Source organism: Thunnus thynnus, chromosome 1 (genome assembly GCF_963924715.1).
Source record: "Thunnus thynnus chromosome 1, fThuThy2.1, whole genome shotgun sequence".
NCBI classification, from domain to species: Eukaryota; Metazoa; Chordata; class Actinopteri; order Scombriformes; family Scombridae; genus Thunnus; species Thunnus thynnus.
In genome coordinates, this window is record NC_089517.1 from 17,047,297 (window position 1) to 17,070,926 (window position 23,630).

At 38.5% G+C, this 23,630-nt stretch overlaps 1 protein-coding gene across 1 annotated transcript in view; it reads right to left on the bottom strand.

Annotated features, from left to right (window-relative positions):
* Positions 1 to 23,630, bottom strand: part of mybpc3 (myosin binding protein C3) — a 35,475-nt gene continuing 11,845 nt past the window's right edge. The window contains exons 8-32 of the mRNA XM_067587396.1: positions 22,228 to 22,284; positions 21,363 to 21,389; positions 19,878 to 20,044; positions 19,650 to 19,782; positions 19,460 to 19,462; positions 19,087 to 19,211; positions 18,877 to 18,982; positions 17,621 to 17,787; positions 15,309 to 15,474; positions 15,114 to 15,220; positions 14,979 to 15,008; positions 14,748 to 14,887; positions 14,211 to 14,282; positions 12,835 to 12,994; positions 12,559 to 12,663; positions 12,245 to 12,433; positions 7,058 to 7,192; positions 6,448 to 6,615; positions 6,096 to 6,184; positions 4,973 to 5,168; positions 4,733 to 4,872; positions 2,424 to 2,583; positions 2,155 to 2,291; positions 1,234 to 1,420; positions 1 to 530 (exon numbers count right to left, since the gene is read on the bottom strand). Of these exons, the coding sequence (XP_067443497.1) occupies positions 484 to 530; positions 1,234 to 1,420; positions 2,155 to 2,291; positions 2,424 to 2,583; positions 4,733 to 4,872; positions 4,973 to 5,168; positions 6,096 to 6,184; positions 6,448 to 6,615; positions 7,058 to 7,192; positions 12,245 to 12,433; positions 12,559 to 12,663; positions 12,835 to 12,994; positions 14,211 to 14,282; positions 14,748 to 14,887; positions 14,979 to 15,008; positions 15,114 to 15,220; positions 15,309 to 15,474; positions 17,621 to 17,787; positions 18,877 to 18,982; positions 19,087 to 19,211; positions 19,460 to 19,462; positions 19,650 to 19,782; positions 19,878 to 20,044; positions 21,363 to 21,389; positions 22,228 to 22,284 (3,013 nt within the window). The 3' untranslated portion in view covers positions 1 to 483. The remainder of the gene's footprint in view (positions 531 to 1,233; positions 1,421 to 2,154; positions 2,292 to 2,423; positions 2,584 to 4,732; positions 4,873 to 4,972; positions 5,169 to 6,095; positions 6,185 to 6,447; positions 6,616 to 7,057; positions 7,193 to 12,244; positions 12,434 to 12,558; positions 12,664 to 12,834; positions 12,995 to 14,210; positions 14,283 to 14,747; positions 14,888 to 14,978; positions 15,009 to 15,113; positions 15,221 to 15,308; positions 15,475 to 17,620; positions 17,788 to 18,876; positions 18,983 to 19,086; positions 19,212 to 19,459; positions 19,463 to 19,649; positions 19,783 to 19,877; positions 20,045 to 21,362; positions 21,390 to 22,227; positions 22,285 to 23,630) is intronic.

Below are 23,630 nucleotides of genomic sequence, written 5' to 3' on the forward strand. Positions count from 1 at the left end.
TTTTGGGTTTTTGAAGCAAATATATTGACCTTTGTATGCACACAAACAAAACCAAACATTACAATCAAATTTTTTCCTCTGTTAATTGAAGTAAGTGAGAAACAGGATGACAAATCATAAATAAATTTCATAAATAGAGTTACTTTCTTTGGCTATTATCCATATTTACTAGACACATTTTTTCATTTAAATATAGTCTTTGAAATGGATGAGGAATAGAGTGACAAAGCATGAATGAATTTGACAAATAATACAGAAATACTACTGTTTCTCTATTAATGAACAGCGGACATGACCCTCAGTAGGTTCAGAAACCCAGCGCTACACATCATAACATACATTGAGGATGACGAGATGCAAGATGATTGCAGAAGAGGGAAATTACGCGAATACAACAATGTCTGTGAAGCAGGTGAAGAGTTTCTCGTGGCACAAAACAGTCAACATGCAGGAGTCGCTGAGGACAAATCCTCCGTCTTCTCTTCATTCCTCCTCTTTTTTCACCTTCTTTTCTTCTTTAGTTATTTGAGCTGCGAGCAAGGAACATAAATCAAGGCACAGAGCTGTTAATAAATGAATTTCACATAGTTGAAGTGAAATACAAAAATAAATTCACTGAAAAATAAATATCAGTCAGTTCTTGTCGATATGTACATTAATGCCATTAATTTATATAAACCATATAAAAAAATTATATTAAAGCTATCCAAAGATTTTCGTTTTGTGTGCCTCATGTTAGATTGAGGTGATTGAGGGAGTAAAGAAGTGATTGATATCTAGATCAGGTAATTTTCTTTAATCGTGGATGATTTTACAAATCCTTCTAAAGCATTAATCACTGTGTCGGGTGGGGTCGGGTCTTACCTCGGGATCACAGGTTGGATTCATGCATGGCAGGGCAAAACATTGTAAGCAATGGGTGGGAGTTCTAAGAGGTAAGGAGTCACCCATTTACAGTAAATGGATTATGCCTTTGTGAGTACCAACAGTAATTAATCTTTTTCTAATCCATAAGATTTATTTAAAACTTTTGAAATATATTCAGAAATACATTTGAACAGTGCTAATCTTGAGATTTTGACCATACTGTATGACAATGTGCTTTTATATTTGTATTTTCTGTGTAGAAACTGTATGATACTGTAACATATCTTCTAAAAGGTGATGCTAGAGAGAGCATGTAGAACCTAAGCAGGTGATGAAAAAGGGGACACATGCGCTCCTGTTACTTACGGCGAACCTCCAGCTTACACTCCACGACGTCCTCTCCACTGTCATTGACTGCTTTGCACATATACACTCCCCCATCGAACGGACAGGGCTTACGGATCTCCAGCGTCAGAACACCCTGCCTACTGAGCATCCGGTACTTGGCTTCATTTGAGATGTCCATCTTGTTTTTGTACCAGGTCACTTTGGGCTAACAAGGTAGGATAAAGTGTTACATCAGGTGTTGTTTTCTTCAACCTGCTGTACTCTTACTATTGCACAATGTGGTAATGGTCTATTAGTAACAACCATAATCACTGGATTTATTTGGTGGATATCGTTTCACTAAGAATAGGGTGTTTATCACTTGCTACTAATCCCTAATTGTTTGCATGAAAGAGGACACAGGAATGTTTGTGTGTGTGTGTGTGTGTGTGTGTGCTCACGTGCATATGTGTGTATGTTTGTGTACCAGGTATTCCTCATGTTGTGGGGACATCTGTTTACAAAGTCACGTGGGGACTGGCACCCCTTTTGGAGATAAAAAGCATGTCCCCATAAAGTAACTCATTACTTTTAGGGTGAAGACTTGGTTTAAAGTTAAGATATGGTTAGTTTAAGTTTCCAGGAAATGAATGCATGTCAGTGTAAAATGTAAATGTAAGTTTCGGTCCAGTATTTTTTCCTTTGGGGTTTGAAATCATAATAGCTACTGAACTGATGAAGACCATGTAACATAATTAAATGCTCCGGAGAAAGTCAGTAAGTGGACCTTAAATTGGGATTGTTTTGTCCAAATTTAAATATTTCATTACAAAAACATGTTATAATGGCAGCTGTTTCCATAACTGCATTCAGTCGGCAGATCACATTCAAGATTTGTGTTGGGTTTGATCAAATTGATTGGCGATCATTTGCGCATTTTCATTTAATGACTCCACTGACCTTTGGTATGCCGCTGACTGAGCAGCTGAGGGTTGCGTTGTATCCTGCTATAATAGAACGGTTCACCAAAGGATGTGTGAACTTGGGAGCCTTTGAGAAGTCGTGCTCCTTGTAGGATGGTGGCTTGTATACGATACCTGAGGAGAGAGATAATACTTAGTTTGGTTTTTGCGGGTATGTTTTCTTCAGTTTATAATACTTTATTGTATTAATAATGACCACTCAGATTTCAATACTTCTTTGTCCTAGATGCATGTGTCCAAGCCCACCTGTTTTCTGGATGTAGGCACTGTCTTTTGTGTTGCAGGGCTCTGGGCTGAGGCCTACCAAGTTCATGGCATAGACACGGAAGACGTACTCATTACCCATGATGAGGTCGGAAACCCCACAGTTGGTTCGCCGGTAGTGTTCATAGACTGTGAACCACTCCTTGATAGGAATCACACAAAAATTCAGTTTTCCCATTCAATATAAAGTATATATGTTGTTGTATGTGCTTAATGCGCACACACAATTAAGACTGAGTCCCTGTTGACATTTCTGACATGCTTGTATATACAACACTTGACAACATTTCCTGTATCTAATTGGAAGGCTGTATTCACTCCCATGAAACCTACACCTGATGATGTAAGTACAGCCTCAGTAGTAGCAAGAAGGACTCATCCCACCCAAATCTCCATCCTCATCGCTCTCTTTACAAACTGAAACTGTAAAAAGTAGAATAATAATTTACATGGCATGTACTGCAGTGACTTTAAGTCAAATATTTGAGAAATGCGAATGTGTAGCTTGTTGGTGAGGTGAGTAAGGAGCTGCTGTGATTAAGAAACTCATCTTTTAATTATTAACTATGACTAAAACCATAAAAAAATAGGCTAAAACTTTGTAAAGTGTGTGGTCAGATTTGCATCACATCATGTATGTGTTTAGCCAGTTAATGCCATAGGGCTTAACACTATTATGGCCCACCTGAATTGACACAGTCTAAATTAAATCTGTTATTTGTTCAATCAGATAAATCCTATTTGGCAAATCAAATGTGACAAATCTCATTTAACAATTATGATTCAGAGATATCACTGCACCTTTGAACAAAATAATTTGTAAGTAGTTGAGTAATTACTGACAGAATTTACATATTTATATCTAATATTAATAATTATATTCAATACATAATTATCTGTCTAACTAATATTTAACTGATACCCTGTATATTGTCTTTGGCAACATAATAATTAATATCCCCAGGCTTGCTATGAAGAGATGCAAGTGAAATTAATTTGATCTAATAATGACTTCAGTGAAACATGAACCATCAGCCACACTGGGCAGGAGAACAATGGCCCCGCTTCACTGTACAGACAGTCCAGACCAGGTCAAGGCTACAAGGATAAGATTAGGACATTCCTGGCCGCCCCAGTTGCTGGCAGCTCGAGGTGGCGAATGGTGGCAGTTGGAGCTCTTGCCAGCCGGCCCATAATGCATCACTCCTGGCCCACGGAGGAGCACGTTTGCTCAGCGTTGGCTCACTACAGTATATGTTTATTTATTTTTATACATATATGTGTCACAAGGGAGGTTAAAATATCCCTCTGTGTCCATGCAGCATTTAGCCTGTACAGACACACTCATTCATGTTCACAGAAAGGGGAGGTTTGCAAATGTGACGGAGCAGCAGCTCCGTTGAAGGTTGTCAGAGGTAAAACTAAGGGCTCAGTTTCAGTGAACATGACAACTATGAGCTGCTATGACAAAGGGTGATTTCACAGCTCACTTGTTAGGATTTAGGTAATTGGTTTGGTTTGGTTAGGTCAGTGATACAGCTGTCAATGAATTTGGTGCACTGACCAAACCACCTAGACCTATTGAAAAGCCTTGGTCCACCTCCAATCAAACTTTAGTTCAGTTTGTTTGTGGTGTGAAAGCAAAGCAGGCCAACCACAGGATTTTGTGATGGTAGATATGTGATTTTATCATAAATTAAAAAGCTAAACTATCATAAATCCATCTGTTGATCATGGGAACTGTCAAGAAAGTGGTCTCCTAAGCACTCTGAATAAGCAATCTATAAACTGGTAGAAGATGCCTCTTTTTCATGCTGTTCCTCATTATTCATGACATATAAGATTTAATCTCAGTCTTGATTTAGAATGCTCATAATCAATCATTTCTTTGTAAGCAATATGTCGCCACCAGAGAGACAATACAGACATAAAGTGAGGCGCAGTTCAGTGCAGCATGACTTGCTGGCAGCCCATTTGATTGGCCCTTAAATTAATGAGTTACAGTCAGAATGACTTCATGTTTACACCTCTTGGTTTGTTTGTAATAAACACAAACTAAACTAAAAGGCAACAATGTATGATTTTTTCCCCTCGATCTGGACTAAATAATCCAAACTACAAGTGTGAAAGTAACCATAGAGACCCCGAGATGTCATATGAATATAAATCCTGTGAAGGTTTCTTCTGGCTAATTGCTGTAAAATTATTTAATTTGGATAATAATTACCCGCCATTGACAACAGAGGCTTAATTTGAATGTACTAGAAAAACAGATGTAAGCTGTGTGTTACCATGGTCTTTTTGTCAGCTTTCTGAACGGTGTAACCGGTTATTTCACAGTTTCCATCGTCCTTAGGCGGCTTCCACTCTAGAGCCACATTGAAGCCCCAGACATCCGTGATCTTCAGGGCCTCAGGGGGCCCTGGGACATCTACAGAAGAGAAAAATGTGCTCTTACAGTCTCATCCAAATATCGTATTTACTCCTGTTAACACCCACAGTCAGCTCTGTATGTCTCCAGTCCTGCTTACCAACAATCTGCAGTGTGATGCTTGCTGTGTCTTCCACGTTCTCAATCTGCACCTGGAGATCATACTTCCCCGAGTGTTTTCTCTCCGACTTGCGGATGAAGAGGATCGAATCTACCTCACTGTTCCTCACGTTGGCGAATGAGGGTTCAAGAACCTCCCCATCTTTACTCCATGTAACCTTAGGCCTGGGCTTACCCTGCATCACAAAAAAAGAAAAAGGAAATGTTTTGAATTGTCAAATTTGGATTAAAAAAATCTACATTTTAGTGTTAGTAATATTAATTATGCACTTTCAGTTCATTGGAGGATCAGCATGGCCCTAGTATGTTGATACTTTGGACACGTCAGAGTGGAAACTCAACTATCGGAGAGTTTGCTATAAAATTTGACACAGACATTCATAGTCCTCAGTTGATGAATCCTAATGGTCTTGGTGATGTAGTGCCACCACAAGGTCTAAATTTCCTCTTTCCCAACATTTCAGATGGTAACACTTACACATTAATATCATACTATGCATGCAAACATTAGCATGTTAGCATGCTGTGTAGCCATTCCACTGGTGTCACCCTGAAGCTATAATTTACATTTCTTGCCCCACTGGTGGTAAAATCTAAGAAGTGCAAACTCGCCTCCCCATTTTTCATCCATCTCACATTTTCTGTTTTGTAATCTGTCGTGGTTCAGTATGTTTATGTAGCTGTATGACATAAGTAGAAGTAAAAGTAAAAAAACATTGTGCCAAACAAAAGACATGGGGAAGACCAAAGACAAAAAGTACAAAAGGGGGTTTGTACACCCAAATCAATTAGTTTATAATTATTTCATCTAAATCGTCCAATACAAGCACACGGGGGAAATGCACAGATGTTTCAGCTATGCCTTCCTCAGTGTGCAATAGTCCTCTAGTTTCCTGGTTTGGTCCTCTTTTCACCAACAATGACAATCAACTTATTACCAAGTGGCTCCCTGTAAACCTTAAAACCTCACAAGGCCCCTTCCCAATGTTAAATCGCATACGTTTACAAACCAAAAAACAAAATTATACACACATTCACAGTAGTTGTAGATATAAGAAAAGCATTTGTGATGATTCGTGGCTTCCGCCTGGTTGATACTGCACCTGGAATGGAATCACAAGGTTGATGGTGTCTCCAACTTTCTTGATCAGAGTCTGGCGGAGATTTCTGGGAAGCCAAATTTTAGGGCGTTCTGTGTAAGACAAAACACAAAACATAAAGAAGGAAACATGAAAGGGACTGAAAAATGGAAGATGGATGAGTTGAAGGGAGGAGAAATGTTTGGCTATATGAGAAAAAACTGTTGTCATGTATCACTATTTTTTTATATTTACATCACTCTACCACAGATGAATCAATCAGGTGATTTCAACTTTAATCTTGAATACATTCCTGGTGCTGAAATAAAAAGTGGAGCAGACAGTCAACAAAAGGAATAAATCTGTAACTACTGACGCATTATCTCTCTGATGGTGACGGGCTGAGCCAGAGTGGCGGGAGTGCTCGGTCCTGCCATGTTATAAGCCCGCACGCGGAACTGCAGCTTGTCTCCGGTGGTGAGGTCTCTGATGATCAGTGATGTCCTGTCTGTCAGACCCTCAATGGCTGGTATCCACTCATCCGCTGTGGCCAGAAAACACACAACAAAACTGAAATAACATGATCCACTTAATTGCAAATGTTTCACATGTTCTAACAGTTTGGACATTTGAAGTAATTAGTCATTAAAAAAAGTTTTTTTGAATGAAGACTCGGGCATTAATCTAAACTAGTAAGTTGAAAGAAGCACAAAAATGCTAAATTTTTGCTCATAGCTTATAACCTTTAAGTTTTAAATTAAATTGTGAATTTAATTGAGTACTTTGTCAGATATTTTCTGAGGATTTTTCTCTCTGACAGTAGATTTTGGCAAGTCCACACCTTCCTATGTGGGCAGCTTGAAATTTTAGAGAGATCACTTATGTTTGACTGTTATTAACTGATTGCTGTATATAAACGTCCATATTATATGCTATTAAAAAACTTCCTTATCAAAAGCATGCAGGGGTTTGGCTCCAGCACTTACTGCCCTCCTTGCAGTACTCAACCCCGTAACCCTCGAGTTCAGCTGCGCCGATCCTCTCAGGCGTTCGCCACTTCAGCGAGATGGAAGTGTCACTGATGTCGTCCACGCAGAGTCCGATGGGCTCACTTGTAGGAGCTAAGAGAGAGGCAAAGGGCAGATTAACGGGCTCTGGTAGTCAGTTATAGCATTACGGCAATGATTTTAGAATGAACGAGTGAGAAAGTGGACCTAATCAGGAGTTTATGAATTATGTGAGTTACTTTGTAAGAAACCATTATCCATTTCAACTTTACTTTTCACTGCAGCATCTGCTCATAAACCACCATCAAATGAGAAAGGAGGGGTTATTTTATAAAGAGCAATCTGGAAATTAACAATTGGCTTGATGGTTTTTAAATACAGTAGTTTCTTGCAGATTTACTAATATGTCATCTGATTTCACAATAGTTTCAGTGACATCATCACTGTATAAAGATTGACTGATATCTATCACAGGACCCATATATTACTGGACACAGTGATGACCTAGCTCATACAATGACACAGAACTACTGGCAATGAAATATGCTGTCCTAGATTTAGTGTTATATAGTGTTAGATAAGTGTTATTAAAGTTGATGATTGATATACAAGCTCGGTAATGAAATCCTGAGAATGACTGATCAATGACAAATTACAGGTCAGAGTGTATTTCAGCACTTCTCTGCCATAAATGTCCACTGACATATCTAATTTCAGAGGCATGACCACATGTAGTCTGAGGTATGCATCACACCACATTGGGTATCATTCAAAACATCTTTACAAGCAGCATGTGAGCGAGCTCTAAATGTAGCAGGTGCTGCAATCATAAAACCCTTAAGTAAAATGTGATTACTAAATGCAGACACACGATTAGACTTGGCCATTAACACACGGTCCTACGGGTCATTACAGTGTCTCTGTGCTCGAAATATAATATTACTGTCATGTTGCTTGTAGTTTTGAGAGTAATTTTAACTTTTTGGTGGCTCCTTAATTTGATTTGAACTTTGGCTTGTTTACAGGCAAGTAGCACAACAGAAATTCTAGTGCTGCAACAATTCGATCAACAGAAAATTAATCAGGAATTATTTCGATAATCAGATAATAATTTGTCATTTTTTTATACCAAATATTTGCTGGTTTCAGTTTTTCAAATTTAAGGATTTTAAGCTTTTCTGTGTCATACATAATCATAAACTGAATTTGGATCTGGATTTTGGACTGTTGATCAGACATTTAAAGACATCACATTGGGCTCTAAGAACAGAATAGAACAGGCATTTTTCACTATTTTCTGACATTTTATATACAAAACAATCAATTCAGAAAATTATCTGCAGATTAATGGACAATAAAAATAATCGTTAGTTGAAATTCTTCCTAGGAAAATGAACAATGCTGCCATAGCAGTGGCAGATTAGTTCATTTGTTTGATCTTTGAATCAGTTAAAGGGGAATCAGAGGTACGTGGCTATATGGACCTGGTGATTCACAAACTTATTTTGTGCATTAATTGCAAGTCCAGTTGTAAAGTAGAGAAGAGTTATATTTATAATTCGTAATTGTATGTTATATAACCTTTTTGGTTTGGGACGTTGCATCTACTGCATTAGTGTAGCTACATTTATCTTCAAGAAATGTTCACCATCCAGGGCCTGTGCTGCCTGCTTGTGTTGGAAACCACATTTAATTTACTTAAAGTGATGTAAAATGATTAAATATGTAGGTGATCTACAGTCTGCTCATGGTGATAGTCCCAGTCCAATTAACAACAAAAACAATATTCATTTCATCTTTGAATATTCGTGGCTATGTCATCACTTATCAAAACAGTCTATTAGCCTTTTGTCATCTGGGGAAAGATGAGCTGTCTGGCTGACCTGATGTGTCTGCTGTACTTTCTGTCCCGCAGGGATGAAATTACACGATATAAGTCCATTTTGGTTCATCAGCTACTTCCCACGCATTGCTTTCACCACAGAAGTGCCAAAAGCAAACAACCAATGTCACAACAAATTTTAGCTGCAAAGACTAAAAAGCCCTGATCTCAGGCAAAAAAGCAAATGGCAAAGCAATACTATCATTACAGTGTTTAGAACTGGGATTTGGGACCTGTACTATAATTTGCATAATTTATGTCTGTTATAAAACTGTAGGGGTCAGGGAGACTACATACTAGTACTATTGGTTGTACATGGTGCAGTGTGCAAATCAACAATCCTCCAAGAATATACTATCACTGTCATACTGCAGTAATATTTAGTTGACCATATATTGGTATGTTGATGCAAACACTTGTTGAAAACAGACTGTAAGGTGTTGATTTTTAGTTCTGGCCCTGTCACCAGTAAGACCAGGACTTGAAGTATACTGTGCAAGCAGATGATAGGAACACCTGTGAGAGGTCAAGGGTTTCCATGTGTGTTGAAAGTTACAGCAGCAGGAACAAAAAAGGTGCAAGAATCTCATTCAAATTTGTTTTAAAAGCAAAATAGAAAATTTTCATGATGGACCACTTGCAACATCAACCCTACAAATATCACACCATGCCTGACACTTTCAAATATGTACTCCTCTGAAAAAAAAGACTCTGCCTGTTTGAAGGGCTGAAATGCAGCCAATTCTCCAATTAATGTCATGCATGTATAAACAAAACGAAGTCTAATTTCTATTTTAAAACCTACGTGTCAATCCAACATCTCAAAATGAATAATGCCTACTGCTAACAGGTTGCGGCTCTGGCTCTGGTTCAGCAGCAGGAACAGGCTCCATGGGGGACCCCTCTGCCGGGGGTGCAGCTGCTTCCTCTGCTGGTGGTGTCTCACTCTCAGCTGGAGCTCCATCTTCCCCACTGTGGGCTGCTTCTGCTGGTTCACCACTGGCTTCTGGTTCCAGCTGCACCTCAGGCGGTGGGGGTGCCTCTTCCTCAGGCTTGTTGGCTTCCACCTCTGCTGGTGCCTCCACTGGAGCATCAGCTGGACTCTCCTCTGCCGCTGGCTTCTTTTCAGCCGTTTTTGGAAGCTTAGGCTTTGTCATTCTGTCTCAGTGTGTAGCAGTCTTACTGCTGGTTGAAGTTGTTGGTGGTACTTATCCGCCTCTTCTGCTCTCTAACCTATCCTCTCATTCCCTCTCGGAGGCCCACTCCCCCATTCTCTTCCCCATTGTCTTTGCTGCAGTGACAACATAGCTTCTTCTGCAGCAGCCTCCACAGTAGCGAAGAACCCCTCTGTGTTAAGCAGCTGGTCCCAGCGGAGCCAAGTGCTTCCAGAACATTATTTATAGGGAGGAATGCCATGGATAGTTTCCCAATCAGCTGCCTTACTAGCAACCAGCCATCTGGAGACAATGATGTACACTCTTATATCAACAAGTTTTGGATGAGATGTGAGAAAAAACTCATTCAAACCTGGGCCTGTCACAGATAATACATCTTACCCTCAGATTCGGCGTACACATCTATGATTTGTTCAACGATTCGTATAACTGAAGTGAAACAAAATATCAATTCAGTCCGATTAACAGGTTAACATCTTACTTGTTTTTCTCCTCATGTCTCTACTTTATGTACAGTTTAAACATGACTGTAAAATATCAGAATATCAAGGTGTTGTTGTGCGTTGACTACTGCGTGGCAAATATGAAAAGGCTGCTCCTCTCCCTTTTCACCAGGCTGCATGGGTCCCAACATTACTTGCATTGTTTTGTGTAATAAATCTCTAATTTTAGTCCAATGTTTCTGTTTATAAGTCATGTTACACAAATAACAAATATTTTTATAACAAATAACAAAGCAAGCAGGTGGCAGCTTGCTGAGAGGCTACAGATTTTGTTTTTTAGGTTTTTTTTTGTATGTTTTGCTTCAGCTTAAGGTATTTTTTTGAATTTCCCGAGGGTTCATTTTTGCATCAGTTTCATTAATATTTGGTTAATAAAATCACCTTTTTTGGACAAACTCCTGCCTGCTAGACTGCTTTCTCAACATCCTTTTTAAAGTTTTCCAATGCCAAACAACATCATCTGCCCTTATACAGGGCAACGGCACGACAGCATACCTTACTTGACATACAGTAAACATGTGCAGTAGGAATCTACAGAAGAGCACCTTAAAGAAAAAAGTGGATTCCCTAGAACAACAAAGTAGAGGAAAAATAAGACATTATGAGAGGTCCAAAAGAAAAAGGAATGTAAACTCATTGAAAAGGATTTTAGCTCTGACTGCTGCAGTGGTGGTTCATGACAATTAGCAGGATTTGTCTGTAATTACAGGAAAAAGACCTGAAACAGCTCAGCTCTTTGATATGACAGTTTCAGTTTTCAAAGCAACAGGAGAAAACAAGCAGAGCTCAGAAGAGGTCAAAGCATGACCAAAGTGATCATTAGGGTAAAGACTATTTAGATTCAATACATCAAGGTAGAATTTCTACACCAAGTCAGTGTGAGACTCAAACTATCCAAGACAGAATTTGATCATACAAGAAGGAGAAAAAAAATACACAACACTTTTTTTAGATTTGATTGAAAATGCAATTACCAGTCAATATTGTTGCCATGTGATATGGGTTATATCAGCACTACAGAATTCACATTGATGCAATGTTATGAACGCTAGAGAGGGGAAGGTTCACTAATGCCCGAGTTAACATGCCTTTGGTGTGTTATTTCCTCATCTGATTATAATCACAGTAACATTTGTACGGCACTAATTCCTCTAACTGTTCTATGTGGTAATGACACACACAGCACCTTCATGACTGATGGTACTCAGGAATGACACGAATATGATGTATGTTCAACCTATATTTCTGTTATGCCTTGGATTACAACAAACATACAACAAACATGACCCCATCTTGTCATGACCACAAGTCAGCCGCGACCCCCGTGAACCGAGCGAAACCTTAGATGGACCAAACGGGCACGACACAACTTCAGAGTCATCAGAAGTCAAACACATCACGCTCTACCATCACTCATCAAGAAGGAACATCAATCAACATCGTTGTGACACTTTAGTGTCCTAAAATAGATCCTTTTATGTTAGTTTACAGTGAGATTTATCTGATAAATGAATGATCTCTATTACGGAGGAATTAGATTGAACATTTTTAACTGTGAAAAGCTCTTTTAATGAATTTACTGTGGGACTTTTGGGGAAAGACTCACCGACTGGCACGAAAGGTTGTGAGGGAGAACTGTGGCGTGACATGCCGATGCCATTGACAGCATAGACTCGCATCTCATATTCCACTCCTTCAATCATCCGCTTGGCCTCATAGGTTGTTTCAGTGTAAGGGTCAAAGTTCAGTCTCATCCACCTGTAGCTTCTCTTCTTCTTTCTCTCCAACACATAGCCTGAGAATTAAAAAATGAAGCATTACAAAAGTCTAATGTAGTTTTTATATCATTTGCTTGACTTGGAGGAAACCTAAAAATAACCTAATAATTTCAACAAATGAAGCATTTTAATATGTTTTTACCAATGATTGGCTGTCCACCATCAAACTTAGGGGGATCCCACTGGACAACGCAGGAGTCCTCACCCACACTGAGGATTCTGGGAGCCTGGGGAGGATCTGGAACATCTGGGGAAAATAATGTTCACATGATCAGGAAAAAAACAAAAAACGAATATTTACACCTATGAATGGCTGAACTAATTGGCCTGACAGATTGGCTTTATGCATACATCAAGAGATTTTGCTCCTAGTTATTGTCAGTGTTAAAAGCTAATGTTCATACACACTCTGTCTTACCAACAACTTTAACATTGATATCCGCAGTGTCTTCCCCAGCAGGGTTGCGAACCACAACAGAGTAGATTCCCTCATCCTGCCTCTCAGCCCCCTCGATGGTGAAGACACAGTGGCCTTGGGTGGTTTCCACATGGACCCTCCCATCTCCCTCTGTGACGATCTGCACCATATGAACCAGAGCAGCGTTAATGGAGTTTGCCTGAATGGATTATATATATTGGTGAGTCTCTTCACACTTTAAACTGATTGATGCACATACTGTAGGTCAAGTCGCTGCATACTGTAGTAGATGTGGTGGCATATTAACATTATGCCATGTTTGTATCCAGAGAAAGAGAACGTTCTTCTTTCCAATACAAACTTTCTTTGAGTATTTGGGCAAATCATGCTTTTCAAGGTCACATTTGAAAACACAACTCCAGATGTCACCATGCGGATGCAGGACCATTACTGGACAATGTCTAAACTTACTCCAAGTTCCATGAGTTGCAATAAATACATTTGTATTCACACTTCTTGAAGTTTGAAAATTCTTTGCATTGTTATTTATACTTATGTTAACAGTGGTTGACAATCAGACAATCAGATTGCTGCCCTTTAAAAGAGAATACCTCAGCATGTAATGCAAAAACAAAGGAGGCTGGGTTGTGCCATTATTGCACATGCTTGTTCCAAAATGTATGAGTAATTCATTAAAACTTCTGACTCTGTATGTTGTTTCTTTTCTTGATTATATAATCGATTATTGAAGGTTGTTATACACAAATGTACTTACTGTCCAGTCTCCTCTGACATGTGTATGCTGAAGGGAGATTAAGAACATGCTCTTACCTCATGAACATGGATGGATACTGAATAACGCCACATGCAGCTTTTAACTTGCACTTGCTGTGTGACTATAAAACTGCATCACATCAAATCAAAACACACGTGTACAGTGGAAAACCACTGGAGAAGTTGTTTTTCATGTGTCTGTCTGCATCTGTTCATCACTGTTACTGCTGCGGTCTGTTTCTCCAGAGGTGTAAAGCAGTAAATCAATCAAACAAACGCACAACCTGTTCAATCAAGTTGTTGCAAGATCAATTCAGTTCATGGGTGTTTTGATGGCTGCATGCTGATCTTTTCAAAATTGCAAGTTTATATGGGATGTAATGTATGTGGATTGCGCCTTCTACCATGACTACATCTGAGCCTGCGGTGTCAAGTACAAGAGTCAAAGAGTCAAAATGCACACACAAGCAAAGGTTGAAAAACAACGTACTGACAGACCATGCCTGAAGAAAAACGATTCTGGAGTCTGAGTCTGGATGCTACAAACAGGCACAGTAAAAAACCCCAAAAAAAAAAAAATCATAAAGGACATGCACACTTACCTCCCCATCCTTCATGGTCCAAGAGGATGTCCGCTCTCCTTTCTCTTCTCCGTCAGGTTTTACAGAACTAGCCTACATTTGAGCAGAGCAAAGCAGTAAAAGCCGTAGAGAACAGAGAGGACATGTGTCCTCTCCTTCTCCTCTATAGATCAAGCAAACTACGAGGCATCAATGAATTAAGCTGTTAGTGGCATGGCACCTGTTCAGCTTAAGTATCAAAGTTTAATAGCAAGGAGGATTGCAGACTTTTGTAAAAATAACTAACCTATGCCACTTAATAGTTATTTTTATGTTCAAAATAGTCAATAAGGAAATTATCTTGCTTGTATTATTGTATATATATTTTTTAAATATGCTAATATTTCTCTGACTTTTACATGTAAAATTGTGGTATTAGTAGGACTGTCTTAACTGTGAATGAGACAATGCTTTCTGAGTGAGTCTCATACCTTACATACTGTGTTCTGGACAGATGGAACATGTCACACAAAAGGTGTGCAGCTGACTGAACACTTAAGTCTATTTGTCTTGTTTTACCTTCTCTCCTTTGGTCCAGATCACAGTGGGAGCAGGATCTCCAGTGATAGGGACATCTAGACGCAGTTTGTTGCCAGCCACCACCACAATGGTTGAGTCGGCAGTGCGCCCCATACAGTCCAGGTGGATCTTAGGAGGATCTTAGGAAGTGAGACAAATGGTTATAATGAACAGGCCACTGAATTTCAACTGGCATAGTCCATGTAGTACAAGAGATAAAGTTTGTGGCACCTTGGCGTGGCACATAATCAATCTTCACCTCTGGGAAAAAACAAGACAAAAAAGGCAGTGAGAAACTCATTAAAGAAAAATGTGGCTTGTCTTGCTATGAATGTTAATTGTGAAGCGTAAAAGCATCAATATTACCCAAGAAATTGAGTTTGGCAGAAAGGTTGAAAGCGTGGCCATCTGGCACAAAATTGTAGTCTCCCTCATCCTCAGGTTTGACCTCATCAATGGTCAGTTTGTGGATCCTAAAAATGTCCAGAATTTTCAAAGGCTCTTGTGCTCTGTGTAACACATTTGATGAACTAGAAGGTGCATGCATAAAAGTATCCTCACCTGCCAATATGTGTGATATTTATCCTGGCATCAGGTTTGACTTCTACCCCGTTCTTGTACCAGGTGCCCCTCACATTCTCATCCGAAACCTCACACTTGAAAACTGCCTCATCCTTTGCCTTCACCGTAAGGTCGGCAATGCTCTGGTAGACCTCCAGGTTTTTCTCTACACAGTCAGAGAAACAAAAGCTTAGAGTGCAGATAATGGAAACTGTCGAGGCCTTCAGACATCAGAAGAGGTGGTACTGTGTGAGATGATGGAGTAAGATGCAATAAGATGATGATGTGTGAGGATAATATGCTAAAAAATTAGATGCAACTACTGTATGTGAGGATAATATGGTAATAATATGTTTGAGCATGAGGTGTTCATTATTTTTGTGAGGCCTTTGTGTGTTGTATCTTAGCAACAAGGGGAGTAGTTAATTGGATTCATGATAGAAAATAAAGTGGGAGGATATGAGGACCAGATGCAGGAGCCTCAAGCTCTTACCGTATATCACAAGAAATAATGTACATGGGAGTTAATAAAGTTATCCCAAAGAAATTGTTATCTGCATGAGATAACTCACACCACGCTCCTCGTAAAGGTTACAGGAATTTCACGTCAGCTTGCTGCCAGGGAGGGCAAATAAGGCAGAATGGCATTATAATGGGAGTTGTGCTGTGGACTGAGGTGTTGATCCCTGCTGGTAATTCTTGGCAGGCTCTGTGTTCGATTAACGGGACAGATAAACTTAGCTGGACCCAGACCAGGAACAAAGATCAGGTTTAAATCTACACACAACAACCTCTGGGGCACACACACACACGTATCCAATCACACATGTGAATATATATGCAAATATGAAAGGAAGTATATATATTCAAATTTAGCTAGGATTAAACGATAACCTCTACATGAAAATGCTCAAATTATAATAAAAAATGAATGGCTGTTGTATGATGACTGAAGTTTTTTCACTCAGAATGATTTTTTGTGCTCTGGAAGCTAATGATACTAAGATGAAATTGTTATTTGGTGGTCACAAAGCGGGTGAAACTAGCTGATGGTTTCTTAGAGGTTTATATTTTGCCTACGTCCATGTTGGGATGAGTTTGAACTGCCCCCATCCACCGTTTTTTGATTACCTGTGAATTGAAATTAAGACTTCTAAGCATCTTAATTCACCTTAAACCTTCGCCTATAACATGTAATTTCTAAATATACTAAAAAAACATCATATAAATCAAAAATATATATCAAAAATACTAATACTAAAAAGACTAATATCTACAGATTAAACTTACAAGATTCTGAGGGGCCCAGTGCAGATCTTTCATCAGCATCACCAGGCTGTTGTGACATGGTACTAGAGGGAAATCTATCATCTAGTAATAAAACATACTTTTAGACCACAACTTACTTCTTTTTTCCACTGTCATGGTATATTTGCCTCCTCAAACATGGCAGATTTTGGAGGCAACTGTGTCAGAAACATACAAGCTGCAACTGTTACTGAGTTCTATGAAAGTGCTACATTTTTAAGTGTAAACGTATCACATGGCTGTTTTTTAAAGGGGACATATTATGCTTTTTGTGATTCTCTGTTATTAATATACTGTTATGATGTCAGATATCTATGTTAAAAATGGTCAAAGTCCCAAAACTTGAGGTTGATGTTTGTAAAAATGCTTCCTGCAAGTCAAAAGCCATGACTTTTGCAGACCAGACCTGCTCTGAATGCTTAATTAGCAATGTTTTATTCTACAATGAGCTAAAATGGCCTCTTTCAGACAGAGGCTGAACTGAGGGGCTATGTAAAGGGTCAGTATAAGATAAATAAGGAGTTTTATGAGCTGCAAATCATGCAAAGATATTCCAGTAGAGCCCCAGGTTAAAAATATAGACCTGGAAATGTGCATAATATGTCCCCTTTAATATACTGTAAGGGTGTCAGCTTACACATGATGGTAGAACAGCTGCTGAATGACAGAAAACAGCAACAAAGGAACAATACAGAAAACAAAGACGAAGGAAACAAAGAACAGAGGAACCGTGTCACTTGTGCAGACCTGTGCCCTTCAGGTGAAATATGGTCCATGTCTTCTAACTTTAGCTGGCATGTGTGCCTGTGTTGGCACAGTAACCTTGGCAGAATGATGTGGGCAATGGCAACATCAACTATGCCCCGAAGATAGACAGCATGCCAAGAGCGGCAAGGCCATAGGACTACTGTGTTGGTGGGCTATGAGAATGTGCACTTGAAGTGTTCATCACTGACAAAGTGGTTGAAACTGTACTCACAGCAAAACGCATGACTGACACTCACCCTGCACCATAAGCTCAGCCATAGACTCGCCGCCGTTTGTTTTAACCTTGTAGTGGCCGCAGTCTTCTTTTGTGGCCTCATTAATGATCAGTACGTGTTTACAGCCGTCTTTCTTGAAGCGATACTTGAAAGATTCATCTCTTGTCAGCTCCACACCGTCTTTCTCCCTGTACAGATATTCACACAGCGACCAAAATGATTGTGATTAATAAACGTATCATAATTAAGCTCACAGTTAGGTTTTTAAAAGCTGGTTGACACTTCATAACTCAGAAAAATGCTTAAAACATGATATGCTAACGGATATCTGAGCTCAAAGTTTTTGTTGGTTTACAACCTCTCCCCCATATACAACCACATATTATTACTTGACCTGTAAATCAAACTTAGGTCATGTGATAACAGCTGAGCCAGCTCCTTTTGCTGAATTAAGACTATAAGATGCAGTTAAAAGCTCATACAACTAGTAAGTGGACCTTTGAGCTTAGACACCCATAAACTGTTCTAAAAAGTCATAAAATTAACATCTATGCACAGACAAAAAACAGAATTTTAACATCCTAAAGAAGTGCTAAACTAAATATATTAAGCACACTAACCTTATAATTGGGATAATTGGACATTGTTTTTTTTTAAATTTTGGATTATGGCAGTCATTTGGTACTTCTTACATTACGTCACTGTTACATTTCTAAGTCTCACTGTCATCGTGTACTTTGACTCTTTACCTCACATATTCAAGTTTGGCTTCTGTTCCAGGAAATGTATTTTGGACTCAAATGATAGCACGTACGCATTTACAGCAACTTTTTTCCTCAGATAAAGGTCACATGGGGCATACTAAAATGCTCATGTGACCTTTTAATCCAGGTGATAATTTATAGCTTGCAGCGATACTTCAGTCTGTCACAGAGACAGTGCTCAAAGGTCTGGCATCTGTCTGTGGACATGACAAACTCAAATGCCATCTGCTGGGTGTCTGAGCAATGAACACTGTGTGAGTCATTGATTTTTTTTTACTTTAAATTGAAAGAAATGCTAAATTACTCCTGTTTAAATTAGATTTACTTAACAATTAACCTGACACCCGTTTATCACTCATGGCTCTTTGATTTTATTTCTTAGCGCTCATTTATCATGTGAGCAACCCCACTTTATAAACTGATTGATTTTTGGGACATTTTGCTGTAATTTGATTTGTATGGGCAGTTATCTAATAGAGGATGTTCATTTGAGTGTAAAGAATAATATCTAACCATTTAACATTGGCTCCTTCCTCCGAAACTTCAACCTCCAACTCCACCCGCTCACCCTTCATGACCATCTGATCCTCCAGATTCTTCACAATCTGGACAGGAGGCTCTGGAGAACACAGATAATAATGAGAGATTGAACAGCAGTTAATCTTGCAAATACCTCTTCTGGATAATAGTTATATGGTTGATTTCCTCTGAAAGCTTACACACCTTTAACAAAGAGCTCAGTGCTGCATTTCTCGTCTCCCACCACACAGCAATATGCTGCATCATCAGCCAAGGAGCAGTGGTTGATGGTGAGGTAGCGCATGTTTCCAACACTCTCAAAGATGTACCTTGACAAAGAAGGCATACATTGTAAACACTCTTTTGATTTTTCACAAAGGGATCTATCTTTTTTCAGTACAGTATTTGTGACATGAATTTACTTTTTGGACATGTTATTTTTCAAACAACTTAAGGACTTGAAAACATGCTGTTGGCGAACCAGCACATAGCTGTTTTGTGAGCTTTTAAACTATAACATCCAAAAAAAAAACAAACAAACAAAAAACTATTTTTGCATTTGCTCTTGGACACTTACTTGCTAGTGATGTAATGAAATGACATGGTAGGGAGGTAATCCACATATTAGGAGGCAATAAAGAGACAAAAATAGAAAAAGGTTCATTAAAATCCTTATCATCAAGAATTGATAGTCTTTGCTTAATGCTGCACAGGTAAAATATATTTTGTGGAGTTGAGGTGAATAGTTTGAAACTATATATTCTAACCTTCCAGTCGGATTAATTGGTTGTCCGTTCTTCAGCCATTTCACGTCAATATCTTGATTAGCGACCTGAATTGCAAGCTTTATTTTTTGTCCCTTTGTCACTTGGTAGGCAGGATCCAACTTTTTGAGGAAAGCTAGATTCAGAGCAGTGATGCATAATCAGTCACTGTTAGGTCTATACTTTACATTTTTAGATTAAGATCAATTAATTTACAAACTCCACACCAACCGGCACTTTTCTTCTCTTCTTTCTTCATCTTTTTCAGTCTCTTGAGCATGCCTCTGAGGTCAGTGATGCCATACTGAAAAGCAATCTTCTCATATTCTGAAACGGGAGCACGGCTGAGAATTTCCCACACATCCACGTCCGGATCTGAGCTGCTTATCTGCACAGTTCTGAGAGACGTAAACCAAACAGAGAGATGTCAAAGCCAGTCACTTAGCACAGTTTTCAATTTACAGTGTAAATATAGACATTAAGAAGTAGACCATAATAGAGCATTTTGATAATACTTCAGAGAAACTAATTAAAATGATTATTATTCATCATAACTTATTTTATTTACTATTATATTATGAATAAGGAAGAAGGTAACATTATATATTGTTTATTACTTTATAGCAAATGATAAAATGGTTAATTAGTTGATGAAGACTATTGTTAACCATGATTAGTTATGCTGTTATGTGTTTTTTAAACAAAATGATCATTTCTTTAAAACCAAAATAGGCTGAGTGTTATGCTAGAATTGCTTGTTTTTGTTATGACTGTATGACTGTAATATACTTTCTGTTTCATTAGGCCATTTCTTATTTCAGTACAGTACAATACAGTATACCCATGATTTTTGTATGGTGTAACTGTAGCTACCTACCTCTCTTATGGGAGGTTAACTACTAATAAAATAACTGTTATATCTCCTCATTTCATATATCATATCTATATCATACATTCTCCTCATCTCTTCCCCCTGCGATGTCTGCCTGCTTGCCTGAACGGTCTGCATCTCTGTCCTTTCCCTCATTAGTGTCTGTGTTATTTTTTAAAGCTTTGAGCAGTTGTATCACACCTGTCCACTAGGTGCCCTCAGCAACTTTTCTGCCTTTGTGAGTCACCTGACTGCTGACTACCTCTGCCAGTGGCTGCAGGCCTGCAGCTTATTCTGATCAACTCTTTAGCTCAGCAGCACAATGTACATCGTCTCTTATCTGTTACTGACATCCTTCCTGCCATCTGCAGCCTCTAAGCCTGACTGGTCAGAGTCAAGTGCTTCTTAACTACACCTGCCTTGTTTCCAGTTGTTTACTTTTGGGTTCAAGATCAGTGCTTTGAATAATGTGCAAATATTTGGTTGCTATCATGTTTTAAACTGACAATTAAAATCACTGACTTACAGCATTTAACAAATAATTAGGATACAATATAATGTGAAATATTATTGACTGATTTGTGAACAATTATTAAACAATTCACACTATAATTTATGCTAAAGTTTAGTAAACAATGTATTTCTATATTCAATAACTTTCTTGGTTGATCATTGAATAATAATGATTTCATCTTCAACAACTATTGTTTCAACATTTTAGTGAATATTACAGTACAGTTATATGTTTATTGATTTCAGCTGAATAAATAAATATATAACTTAAGATGCACGAACAACAAACAGTTTTCCTGCGACACCCAGGCAGCATGTCAGCAGTTTCTTACCGAGTTGTGGATTTATTGAAACTGCTGCTCATTCAGAGGTAGAACCCAAGAGGCAAATATGGCAAAACAAACCAGACAAGTTAAAACACAGCATTTCAAAAGCAATTCAATCTGCATATTAGAAATATGAATTTAAAGCAAATCAAATATAGTAATGGTGGTTAAACTGCTACGAAGCAAACCTGTTTCTGGTTAGACCTAAAATAATGCCAGTCAACCATAAATCATGTGCTAACATGCTTTGTTAGAGGTGTGGTGTCCAATTTTCTTGTTAACATTAATGATCTGGTAACAGGATGGGATACACTGAAGTATTGTTTGAGGTGTGGGGGTGGTGGTGTATGTTTTAGAGTAAAAACTGTGAAGTGTCAGAGAATGTGCAACAAATCTCTATAGACAGTGTGCTAGGGAAAACTAGGAATAGCATGTGAGGGGAGATAGCAACAACAATAGAGCCAAACTTTATGTCAGATAGGTATAACAGGTTTGTCATGTTCAACATTTTGAGATATTGTTGTATGAGTGAGAAAGCTTCACTGAGATTTAATTGTCTGCACTTGTAAACATGAGCATATTTGAGTATGTTTGTACACCTTGTTTAACATTTACATTGAGACAAAATTGTTGGAAGAGTTCGGGGTGTAAATTCCAAGAAAATTGTGCAGTGAGTTAATGTTCAGGCTTAGTTGCAATCAGGTTAGTGTTTAGGTCATCAATCCAATTTTCAACTTGCAGATGCTGAAGTTGCTTACTCTCTGCAGAGGCAAGATGGTCCGGAAAGAGTATGAGAGAGAAAGACAATTAAAAGAAAGTAAAAATCTACAATGTGTTGTGGAATTATTGTCACTGTTTTGTAACTGCTTACCTCTTCTTCAACAACGTGCTGAAGTCCAGCTCTCCTGAGTCTTCTTTGTCTACACTACTGCAGAGATATCAGCCACCAGCAACAAAACATCAGCATCAACAGAACAACAGGCTGGTTCACTGCTAATATTTTACAGGCATGATTTGTTTTGAATAAAACAAATTCATATTCCTGAGCTTTTATAAAATCATAGTGTTAAACATCAACTTCCTGTTTACTCTAGTGACAATATGCAAGAGGAGATACTAATGGTACAACACAAAGCTAACACATCCATCCAGCTAATGTTGGGCTAAAATAAGAAGATAGACATATTGGAAAGAATAAGTCTACATGTCTGAAAGAAAATGAATGGATTTATGGTTAAAAAAAGTGACTGGACAGACAGTCTTGTTGGAGAGACAGGTGTTGCCATGTTTAAAGGAATTTGGTTGAAGGAATTCTTTCTTTCTGAATGTTAGACGAGAAGATGATACCACTCTTATGTCTGCGCATTAACTGTGGAGCTAGAATCAGGAGTCGATTAGTTAAGCTTAGCATAAAGAAAAATATGTTTATCTGAACCTCTAAAGCTCACTAAATAACATGTTGTATCTTGTTGTTTCACTGTACATAAACTAAATGTTTTTTTCTTGGAGAACTACTGACTTAGTAGGGTCTCGTTGTCACTATGAGTTTGCCAGGCAAAAGCAAAGAAGATGCACAAATGGACTTAACTGTCATTAAGAAATAGTTACATCATGTAATTCCCTCTAGATCCATAAATTGTCATTTTTATTTTTCTGTTTGTATACGGATTAAACAAACAAAACACACCATGTTAATTAGTGAGCTTTCTGACCTTCGCAGGGCTAATTGTGTCTAGTCATGCAAAGCTAAGCTAGGCTAAGCTAATTAGTTCCTACTTTAGCTCTAGCTCCATAATTTACTTAAAGGACATGGCTGGTGATTTTCTATATCTTTCTTAATGTCAACAAATCTCATGTGCAGAGCCAAACCAACAATGAACTCATCCTACTTACAAGTATTGTGTGTTTATCCAAAGTCTGATATATCGTATTCCTCTGTACCTCAGAGCTTCGTTGTTGTCCAAAAACTATTAAAAACATGTCATTGAGTAACACTGTTGCACTGGGTGACATGTTCCTTTACTACGAAGAGTTTGGTCATGGTAGTCTGTTTAGAAAGACTAATGTTTTCAGTCTCCAGAGAGTAGTTCAGTGTAAGGCAGACACTACTTTGCAGGAACACACTTCTATTTACAATGTTTTGATAGCTGGTTGTGCTACATATCACAATCTCTTGACTTTGTACTTAAGTTCCTTACAAAGAAAGAAATTTACGATGTAGCAAAAAGTCAAGAGGTTGTGATATGTAGCAACTCAAGCTAGTGAAGCTCAGTT